This window comes from Thalia democratica, chromosome 7 (assembly GCF_965202585.1).
Source record: "Thalia democratica chromosome 7, ktThaDemo2.hap1.1, whole genome shotgun sequence".
In the NCBI taxonomy this organism is placed as follows: Eukaryota; Metazoa; Chordata; class Thaliacea; order Salpida; family Salpidae; genus Thalia; species Thalia democratica.
In genome coordinates, this window is record NC_139171.1 from 17333003 (window position 1) to 17344985 (window position 11983).

General features: G+C 25.9%; 1 protein-coding gene across 1 annotated transcript; it reads right to left on the reverse strand.

Moving 5' to 3' along the window:
- Positions 1-2224: 2224 nt before the first annotated feature.
- On the reverse strand, positions 2225-5308 carry LOC145841147 (signal peptide peptidase-like 2B). The gene is made up of 3 exons (XM_082948518.1): positions 4249-5308; positions 3732-3881; positions 2225-3174 (listed from the first exon to the last, which is right to left on the reverse strand). Exons 1-3 carry the CDS (start codon positions 5306-5308, stop codon positions 2867-2869), a joined length of 1518 nt encoding a protein of 505 aa, XP_082804644.1. The 3' UTR covers positions 2225-2866.
- Between the last annotated feature and the right edge of the window lie 6675 nt (positions 5309-11983).

An 11983-nucleotide genomic window follows, 5' to 3' on the forward strand; every position in this document is an offset into this window, starting at 1 on the left:
CAGAAAAAGCCAAAAAGAAATTAATTTGTTTTAAATCCTTAAGGATACTGTTTTGGAAAAGTAAAGATACTTTAGTCTTGTTTTAAAATGTTTGCAGTATCAAAACAGATTGAATAAGCTTTTGATAAAACCACTAATAAAGAAAAAAATCTTCAGTAGATTTACAAAAAGTTTAGCTAAAGATTATTTTATTTAAACTTTATTTTCCAAGCTTTTTTTTTTGTATTAATAAGTTATTTCTACAAAACATTTAATGTTTGTTTTGTTAAAACGATACAAAATAATTTTCTGCAGACAGATTATTATAACCAATATGAAATAAATGACATAGTCTAGGCATAATATATGAATTAATCTTTTTTATAAAACAGTATAGAATCTAATTTAACTATAAAAACTTTTGACATGGAGGTTGTATAACTTATCTTTAAAAAGTAAAAATTTTAATATTGTAAACATTATGTAGTTGCTTTATATCTTTTTGTGAAAACAAAATCTTTTTACAGTTATAATCAAAACAGACAAGTTTTTCTTAAACGGAGCCAGTTGAAAGAAGTTTACAGTTTCTTTAAAAAAAATATTTTTACTGTTCGATATTTATTTACTACTTTTAAAATCTTTATTATGTGTTAATAAACTTTAAATAAAAACAACTAAATTTTATTAAATATGTTTTAGTTTTATTCAAGGCTAAACCACAAAAAACTAATTTATGCAACAAACAAACTTATCAAACTAAAATAAAAAATTCTTATTGATATTGTTACCCAATTCTTGTTTACATTGAACCGATTGTTATTACATCCAAACATCATTCGATAACAACGCGACTAATGTTTACATTATTTTAAATACACAGTTTAAATGTATCCGTACTTTTGATAAAGCGACATCTTTAAAATAAACAAATACTTAAAAGCTTTTGTAAGTAAATATCGTGAAAGTTAAGCGTTACTTTTTATTTATTCAAAAATGTAGTTAACTTTTGATTATAATTTTGCTGCTAATTAATTTACAATTGAAGTATTTATGTATAAATTATTAAGAGAGAAAAACATATTTTATTAAATATAAGAAAAGTTCATTTATTTTAAGAAGTTGTATAACATAGTATTATTAAGGAGAATAAAAACTTAATAAAAGCTAAATAAAATTTTAACTAAACTTGTATTAGGTAATTGTAAAGTTACTTACAAAATAAACCATTAAGTCAGCAAAAACTTTGTTAACATTTACCTAAATTGCTGTTATTTGTTTTAAATTTCCTAATTTTAGATTGTTAAATGAAGAAATTACAAAATCAAGTTGTTGTGTAATTTAGTTGTAATAAACCAAGTTATCCTATATTGTATACACTTATAACAAATTATTTATAGGTTTTTTTTAATTTTACAGTTGAAAAACTCATGCATTGGATATAATAAAAAATAGTTAAAAAAAAAAACAAACATTTACTTGTAAGGATATTATTTATAAAACCTCAAAATTTTTACTAGAACCTAGAAGTTTATACCTTTTTTAATATAAAGTAAAAAATTGATAAAAGATAAATATGCAATCATCGTACAAACTAATATACAATATAATATAAAATTCACAAAGCTACAATGCAAGTTATATATCACACAAACTCAACTGCTAAATTGTGTATTTTCAAAAGCGATACTATAAACACAATGTACAAAACTTTTGTTTTTTTTTGCATAAAAGGAGTTGCTAACTTAAAAAGAAACATTTAATGCACAAATAAAAAATACTTATAAAGGCAGCTTAAGTTAATTGGATAATGAATACAACTTTGTAAAACAATTAAGTATTTACTTTAATAAACTTCCAGAAATAATTTATAATGATATTTAGTAGAATATTATATAAAATACTCATAAACATATATACAATGATTTAAACTTATTTAAACAAAAAAAACTTGTGAATTGATAGTCATTTAAACGACAAATTGTTAAAAATAATTTTTTTATGTACAACGTATTTAAATTTATTTTATTTTCTAACACTTATGTTAAAATTTATTTTTTAATTTTTAATCATATTCAGTATGCATATCAAAAAGTTGAAAAATATATAAATTAAGTAAAATTTCTTATATATACATTTAATTGACTTTGAAATTGAAAATAGTTGAGAAATAACGACAAACAAAAACTTTGACAAAACTTTTGTGTATTAAATTTATAAACATATTTAACTTTTAATTTTTACGAGATTTAACAGTATAAATTAAACAATTACGAGATTTAAATGAACAAAAAACAACTTTAGTAATAAATTATTTTAATAACAGAATACATATTATTTTTCATAGTTTTTGAATAAATTAAACTCACTGATATTAAAACAAGGTGTTTACAATTAATTAAACAAGAAACTAACAAATCTCAGGAAAAATTTAAAGTGACTAAATGCTATGTTTCATAAAAGTAAACTATTTTAATTGCGACTCATTAGCAGATGACACATTTGAGCTTCTAACTCTTTAAGTAAAACAATATATTGTAAACATAAAAAAAGTTGCTAAAAACTGAAATTTAACTGCAGTGCCTCTAGCAGTGGTTAACATTTTTCAAACAAATTTATAAAAGTTTTAGTTTGTTCAGTTAATATAGTACATCTTGAACAAACATATGAAAATATGACTAAACATAGTTGTGCATTTAATTAAACTGCAAGGCCACAAATTGTGATGATTACTTTTTAAACTTAAGAACTTAAAAAGTCGTAATGAAATCCAACTCACTTAACTAAAAAATTAAATAAATAAATAAATAAAAAAAATTAATTAACTGCAATGTAAAACGATTTACTATTTCACAAACAAATTAAAAAAACGAATATAAGTCAAACTTAATTATGATGTTAGAGGTTCAAGCAAAGCATCTTTTTCTCCACCTTTTGTGACATCACACTCAAAACTCCCCCTCATCATTTCCTTCACCTCCCCCCTCCGCATAGCAACCATATATGTTGTCAATAGCAACGAGGGGACGATGTACAGAAGTGCTGGTTGACCTGTTTCCATAAGAGTGAGGGCAACTGTGGTTAGCAGCAGTCCGAACATGTATGATATCACTGATGTTATGTAGTACACGCTTGTGGGTTTTTTGTTGAAGATGGTTGCTTTGGTGTCCCACACTGCGCACAGTGCAACGTGCAAACCTGGTAAAATATAAAAAGCTAAAATTTATCCTTTACAAGTTGATATTGTTTTGTAGATTATTGTCTCAGCTAATGGGTATCTTTTTAACAAAGTTCAGAAAAGTTTTTTAAATATGAGGGATCAAAGCAAGTAAGTCAAAAAATAACTTATGAAAAGTGAGACAATAAAAATTCATTTTATTATAAAACTATTTTTTGCAAAATATTTTAAATCAAACCAAGTATTTAGACTTTAAAGATAGATTTTCAGTGGTTTTTAAATTTATGAGAAAAAAGTTGTTAGTAAAAATAGCTTGTTTTTAAAAAACTTCTATACTTGTTTTTATTTCTGTAAAAAGTGACTTATAAATAGCACAAATTTTTACGAAAAAGGGTCAGTGTTAGTTGTTATGAAATAAATGTCTTAATTACATTGTGACCTTAAGATTTTTGTCAAAGCTAAGTTGATTTTAGAAAATTGAAAAAAAAAAACAACCTTACAAAATCTTTTAGAGGATAAAAACTACTTAAAGAAAAACTACAGAAAAACTCATAAAATTATCAACAAAACAATATACCTGGCAACAGAACATCACCGAAACCCAGCATGCTGTTACTGAGTTGGGTGCACTCAGGAATGTGAAACTTTGGAAGTTCGAACAAACCGGGAAGTCTCTCATTTGAACCACTTCCTCCCCCTGTTGCCACACTCACCATGACTGACTGGCCTGGAAAAATAATTGATTGTATTCAAAAATATAAATTAACTTCATTAGTTTTATAAACAGTGAGTTGTAGTTGAATGAAAAAATAAAATATGTTTTTTTTTTTTTTAAACTACTTAGTTTAGTAAAACCTTATGATCAATGTAACATCTTTAAAATGGATATACTTGGGAGTTTAATTATTTTAAAACATTTCAGAATATTAGTTGCAGTTATACTTAAATACTCACTGGTTTTTAATATTATTAAAATTAATTTATTATCAGATTTAATTAAAACTGTAATTGTTCTTTCTAAGCTTATTAAAACCCAACTACAAAAATAAATACTTTTAATTACATGAATACAAATAAAATTGAAATTTTCTGACCTGATGGGGTTATGTAGGGAGTGATGAACACATAAAACACATCATAGAAAAAGAAGAAGGACAGAAGAGAAGATGATACTGTCAAGTTAGGCAGCCCAACTGATTTTATTCCGTACATACAGAAGGAAGCGCCCAAAATATCCATCAGTATCCAATTGAACCAGAAGTGCCTGAAGACAAACCATGAAACTGACACAGTGTAAGAAGCAAGTAACAGTAAAATTGATAAAAGTGAAATGTGGTTTTTTGAAATTGTGAGTCTAGGCTGGTGGCCTGACATGCTGATTAGTTTGTACACAACCCCTTTCAACACATCGAAAAGAGAGAAGCCAGATCCGATGACAAAGAAGATTTGAGTGATGGTGACCAAGTAGTAATAGAAATTGTACATGAGAACTATTGTTAAGGAGCTGAGAATCACATAGAAGAGTGTGTGCTTGACTTGGATGTCAAACTCCTTGGTTTTTTTATCGTTTTGCTTCTTGTGGGTTTCAGACTCAAAAGACTTTTTGTGCCACAAGGACCCTATGGCCAATACGATCACAGCAAGCATCAGCAAAACTGCATTGCTGAAGTCATAAGGTAAGTTTTCCTCATCATACAGCCAAACCACAGGAGTAGTGAAGTTTGCAGTGAAGCTGACAATCTTTTTGTAGGACTCTTCAGAGATCAACATGACAAATACATTTATTTTATTGTACTCCTCATTTGTGGCAGAAGGTAACACCAAACTCGTATTTGACACCACCATGATTCCTGAAGCATTGTTCCTTTGAAAGTTCAAAGCCTTCTCAGCAAAAGTGCAGTTACCCCTCTGTATCATCACAAACTGGTTTTGAAAATCAACGGAAGCTGATGAGTTTGCGCACCCATAGCTGGGATACAGGACCTGGAACTTGTATGGGAAGTTTTGATTGGGTGGAATTGTTTTGAAGTTGTTATTGTATGTGGCGCAAACACTGAAGGAAGTTGTGTTTTCAATGTTTCCAACCCTGATGTACCCATACTGTGCTGTGCAAACTTGGAAGAATATAAATATCAAGCAAATTGTAACAAGCATTATTTTTACCTGATATAAAAAATTTGTTGTTAATTAATGAACTCACAAAAAAACTTTTATTACTTTTGAAATTATCAATCAGTTTAAAAAAATTTTATAGAAAAAATATGGTAAGTATCTTGAGTATCAACTAAGGCTTCTCTGTTTTTAAAATCCAAGAAATGGTTTTTCTAAAAAGGTAAAATGATCTGATTTTAGTAAGTCAGGTAATAACTAGTTTGACTTAATAATTTTGAACATCTATAAAATTTTAATCTTTAGCTTGCTAACTTATTGTAAATATTAGAACCAAATAAAATAAACTGTACTGATTTAATATTAAAATAAACTTTTTTATTGGGCTGTAGGTGGTTCCAGCTTGTTTTATTACAAAATTATATTTTTACTGCCTTCAAAGTTTTACTTCAAAATATTCAAAGAGCTTAATAAGTTATCCATTTTTAAAAAATCTTTAAAAACTTTAATAATTAAAAGTAACTAGCTCAAAAACTTTAAACAACAGCTAGTGAATTATTATGAAGTGACGAAAATAGACAATAAAAAAATTCTGGTCAATATTTACAAAGGAATCTTTGAAAGGGTTGTCACTTTTAAGTCATAAAAACTGCCCTGGTTAAACAAAAACTGTTCTGAATGCCCTTAAACTGTCCTGTGTTTTTAGAACGCTTTTTAAAAAGTTATGTAGTTCTAGAATCTAGCCCTGAGTTTTTTATACAAAAATCAAAACTATCCAGAGTCAGCCTGGATTAATATAACACAAAAACCTGTGTGTGTGGCAACTCTGCTTTTTACAAAATTGTCTTTACCTCAAAGGTTAATTTTAATTTTAATTTTTAGATAAAGTGAATCAAAGCCTATACTTTAATCTTTCATACAGGAGACAATGTTGTTAAATAAAATAAATATTCAAGTCCTATATGGATGGCCTTTATAATACAAATTTTATACTTATATCTTATTCTATTTAAACTTGGCTGTAATTTTATTCAACAGCAAAAAAAACCACTCTTTTATAAAAACAATCATTATAAAATGTATATAAAATTACACAACAAAATAATTTTCTAAAAAAAAGGCAAAAAAGTAAAGAAAATGTGAGTGTTTTTGAGTATTGTTTTTTAAACTGAAAAAATTTAAAGAAATTTAAGTTAAATGAAAACTAGTTTTTTATTTTAATATTCTGTTTATTTTTCAAAATTTATTTTTGAATTAGAAAGTATCTAAAAAATTATTTATTTAAGACCTTCAAATTTAACAAACTGTTCAAACTATATTTTTACATTTTTTACATATACTTTAATTTTATTATCAACTGTAAGTTAAATTTTAATAACATCTGTACATGCAGGTATGTTTTTTTGACACCTTAGTTAACATGACAGAAAATTTTTATAACCATAGGATTGTTAAGTAAATTTTTGCCATAACTTAATTATTTTAATTTTAGAGTGTAGTTTATGGTTTTCTTTTAGGTCTTTTAAAGTAGAAGTTATTCATCAAATTTTAGTATAAAACCAAATTTAAAAAAACAAAAGATAAATAATTCCTCAATGGCTACTGTACAAGTACTAGAATTTTTTTTAATAAAAAAAACTTAAATAATGTCTCTTTTACTATATATACAGGGTTGCCACTGGTTTTTAAGAAACCTTTTCCAGGGTTTCTAAATTTCTTTAAGCTTTTGAAAGTACAAAGTATTGGGTCTAATTTTAGTTTCAAGTTAAGTTTAGATTGATACTGTGCTAAGTAGTATACCAACATAAAAATAATATTACAAAGCTGCTTTAATGTTTTTCAATAAAATAAAACTTGATGATGACAAAAAAAAATTATTAGTGTGAAACATTTTTTGTTTAAATCAAAATTTTTCTACTTAACATGTAATAATTGTTTAAAAATCCAGGTTTTTTTTTCCTGAATTGTCAAGGTCAATCTTCTAGGATCCAGGTTTTGTGGCAACCTTGTATATAAATTTTATTTCAGAATTTCATTATTATTATCAAAAAGTAACTAATTATAATATGTATTACTACTAAAAACATATTGTAGGAAGAAAAACTAATAAAAATAAACTTAAAACTCAAAAAAATCACAACAATTTATTGCTTAAAAGTTGAATCAAATATGTATTATGAGGTTGCTTCAATTAATCAAAAGTGTAATAGCTGACATTGTAATTTTTTTTTTTTTTATGGTAAAAAAACATCAGTCTCAAACTCTACCCCTTGCAACGATAAACGTTTTCTGAGAAAAGTGAGTGTGTTACATCATATGTAATTTTACCTGCCCCATTAATATTCAACTTTAACTATCCAAACTATTTTAATTTTTTAATATAAATCTTATATATATATAATATATATTAGGGTGCTTATTTTTACACTTACTTTTGATTTTCCAGCTGGAAAAGTTTAGTGTTTCTGAAAAACATAAAAACACTCTGAGCAAAATTTTATATAATTTGAACTTCCACCTTAGCATCTATCAATTTTCTAAAAAATGACCTTAATGCAAAATGGTTTTGGATCCCACAAATGCAACCTTAGAGTTTTAAGCTAAAATTTTTAACATTTGGCCAATTATCACACAAACACATTGTTAAGAATTTAAAGTAAGCTTTTGGGGGGCATTTCTTGATTTTATATAATTTTTATCACTTTTTGTAAGTTTTTTTGAATTTTCATTTTTTTTAAAGATCAAAATATAATAAAACTAAAAATATATAAATATGAAGCTGTTGATAAAAAGAGCAAAAAAAATGTTTTTAGGTGCTTTTAGTTCTAGTTTTTTGAGTAATCTTGTTGAAGGTGGCCATAGCTTTTTAAATTTTTTTTAGGGGGCCATTTGAACAGAAGTTTGGGAGTCCTGTTCTAGAGGTTAACTACAGCTGTTTCATTCTTTATTATTGTGTGGCCTGATGGTGAAGGAGTCATAGTGAAGGATTCTAAAAACTGTCTGAGTTAACGTGGCAAGATCATAGCCTAAGACTGACAAATATACAATAGTATATATAAAATAATAAGTAGTTGTTTTTCAATAAGTATCTCATCAATAGGATTGTTTACCATATGATTTACATAAGGTGTTTCCCCTATTAAATTGCTTAAACTAAATATTAGTTTTACTAGATTCGTGGTATTTCATTTCATTATAATTGTAGTTTATTAAACGACAAAAATAAAAGTGTTGTAAGTATTTGTATTAGAACCCTGTGTATTAAGAACCTTTCTGTTATCGAATCGCACACCACGGATACCTTTTAACATCTTTTCCAGGAGAGTTTAATGAGGTATTAATTAACGAATTAGACAACCTTCGATCATAAATAACACATCTCTAAATTTTTAAAACCGCATATTTGCAGTTTCTAACTCATAAATATCTTCAACGACAACGGGTCATTATATAAAGCAGCTATTTTTATACAAGTATATAAATAGACCACTGCCGTGCTAAAAAAACGTCTCGTTTAACTATTTGAACGTTTATGTTATTTTACTTTTGTTTTATTTAAGTTTAAATCTTCTTATGGAAAACATTCATTTTGTTTTGGAATAATTTTTTAAAATCTTTTATGAGTGACTTGGATGACGTTATAAGTTAATTTATATATTAGTAGAAAATAAAATGCTTCTATTTTTTTCTAAAAAGCAACTAAAATGTGTTTTGCTTAGTATATAACTATTTTTTTGAGTTTAATACTGTGATAGAATTCTGAATAATTCTAAAAAAAAACGAATACTTAACTTTAGCAGTCATAAAAAGTCAAAGTTAAGGAGTTCAAGAACAAAATCACAATAAAATAAGAACCAAGACTTTATATTTATTTGAAAATAAACAAATCTTTATGAGGTTATAATAAAACTATATACTTTGAGTATAGTCTTTGAAGTTTTACTAGAAAAAATGTAAGAAAATGAACATGCTGATTAAAAATAATTAGTTTTGTGAACAGGTTTTGAAACTTAAAGAATTGAATTTCTTACTGGCTATTTGAGAATATCAAGATTCAAAACACACAGAAGACCATTCATCTGTAACTGTGGCGTAAATTAAAACGTTATACTTCGAATCGAACCTTATCGATATCTTTAATATATTTAAATGCACATTGGTAAATTTAAGGCTTTACACACGAACAACAATCCAAAGTTTGCTATAATAGTTTTAAAGGTTAAGTCCGGCTTACATGGTTTTATTAGTGTTATAATTTATTTATTGTAAATTTTTTTTTTTGTTTTTGTTTTGTAAGTTATCTTTAAATTGTTTTAAATTTTAAAATTTTTAAAAAAACGAGTAGTTTGTTAATAAATTTATGATATACATCATTGCTTTTGCTGTTTGAATTGTTCATTTTGAAACTTAATGCGTACTTTAGGCGGGTGCGTATTTATTAAAGATCGTATTTTTGGATGTCTTTACTTTTCTAAAAGCACATTGTAGAAATTTAGATTTGTTAGCAAATTTATTTTGAATATTGTAAATTTATGGGAAAAGCTCCTGCAATTATTTCTTAATATGGTGTACCCATTGGTGCATATAGTTAAAATGTTGTTATAACTGACTTATAAAAATTACTTTACCATTCATTCAATTTAAAATATTATGCATACATGTACATGGTGTATAAAATATACAAAGTTTTCACAAACTTAGGGTAACTCATGGCAATTCTAGGAAGTTTAATTATTTTTAGCAAAGCAATTTTTCTGAAGATAAATATGTAAATTGTAAAATTAGTTTTAACGGAATTCATTGCAAATTTGTTAATATATCAAACAAGAGTTTTTTTAAATACATAAAAATAAATAAATACTTTTTTGTGATGATTGTGATTTGGTTTAGAGTTTAGACTTTTATAGTTTTAATTACAAAAGAATATGAATAATATTCTAGTTTGATAAACGTTCAACATCATCCTATTAACAGTATAAAGTCACCAATGTTTGTTAAAGATGTAATTTAGTTTGAAAGGCGTGGAAAATACTTTAAATTTTTTTTATTAAAAAAAACCATTTTAAATGTACAACTAGTAAACATGTTTTACACCAATAAAAATTAACTAATTTTATGTTTACTCAGGATTGAAATTTACCTGGAAACCTGGAAAAACCTTGAAAAACCTAGAATTTGACAATGTAGGCAAAAATAACCTGAAACAACCTGGAATTTTGAACAAATTTCACTAAAATAACTTGAAAAAACCTAGATTTTTAACAATTTTCACATGATCAGTAGTAAAATTTCGATTTGACTCATAAAATCTATCATATAAATTAAGAAGTTTTGTCATCATCAATTTTTTTATTATTAAAAAACATATTAAAAGTAGCTTTACATTAACTTTTCGATGCTTTTATACTATTTAACATAGTTTATTACCTTAGACTTAACTTTAAACTAAAAATAAGCCCAAAAATGTCTACTTTTAAAAACCTGGAAGAAATTTGAAAAACCTGGAAAAAAATTAAAAAATCAAGTAGCAACCCTGTTTACTGTAATCAACAAAAAATCTGTTTTTATTTCAGATTGTAGATGATCTTGACTATGATTGCGAAAACTTTTGGAGATGGGTCACGCTTAACTTTAGGTGAACACGCTTTGGTTTAATATACAAAAATTATTAAGCTTCATTTTCAATGATTTTCAATTTACTTTGTTATTTATTCATATTATATATTTATTTTACTGAATTTTGTTATAGCTGACACCTTAGGTGACTCTTAAACTGTAGATAGAAGTGTCTTTTTAACAATGTAACGTTTAGACTGTTGTATTCTTTTAATACTATTGTTTACGTATGTTACGAGTTCTTTTGTTGATGTGACGGAAATCCCTAATATTTGCTAAGTCAACATAAAAAAAAAAAAAATTATGTTTTAATTATTTTATTACATTTCTGTGTAAACTTTAATAAAAATTAACTTGTTTTGTTAGGCTTTATTCAATTTTAACAATACTTATATTTCAACTTAGTGTCATTTTAAATCATATTTTACATTACAAGATAAATTAATCAAATTGTTTATAACCAAACGAGTTAATTTTTATACTAAGTTCACTTCGATATGTAACATATATAGTCGATAATACTAAAAGAATACACAAAGGTTTATAAGTTTTTTGGTTAAAATTACACTGTTATATATAGTTGAAGAGTTACCTAAGGTGCAAGCTCAATTTACATTCAGTGGTATAAGTACATAAGCAGGCGAAGCCTGGTACTTATTTTCAAAATAAAACAAAAATAATTGAAAATAAATCTGCAAAATTCCTGTATATTGAACCAAAGAGTGCTCACATAAAATTAAGCATAACCAGATGATGAGTATTAATAGGAGAAACGCAAAGCATTAAATGAAAGAAACCAAAATTGAGGAACTTTGAATTTATTGAAAAATATGTCTGATATAAATTGGGTTTTACACACGAATCGGGGCACACGCTTTTCAGCATTATTTGCAGGAACTTTTTTCTATTTTATAAGATATGCAATATACATTTACTTACAGGTCCAAAACTCTGTGATTTCAAAAAGTAAAGACGTCGTGAGGTACGCACTTTGAGAGGTACGCACCCGCGTAAGGTACGCACAAAAAAAAACTTTTAACTCTTCATAATTTGTTTGAGATACTTATTAAAAACTTAACATTTAAAAACTTTTTGCAGGTATTA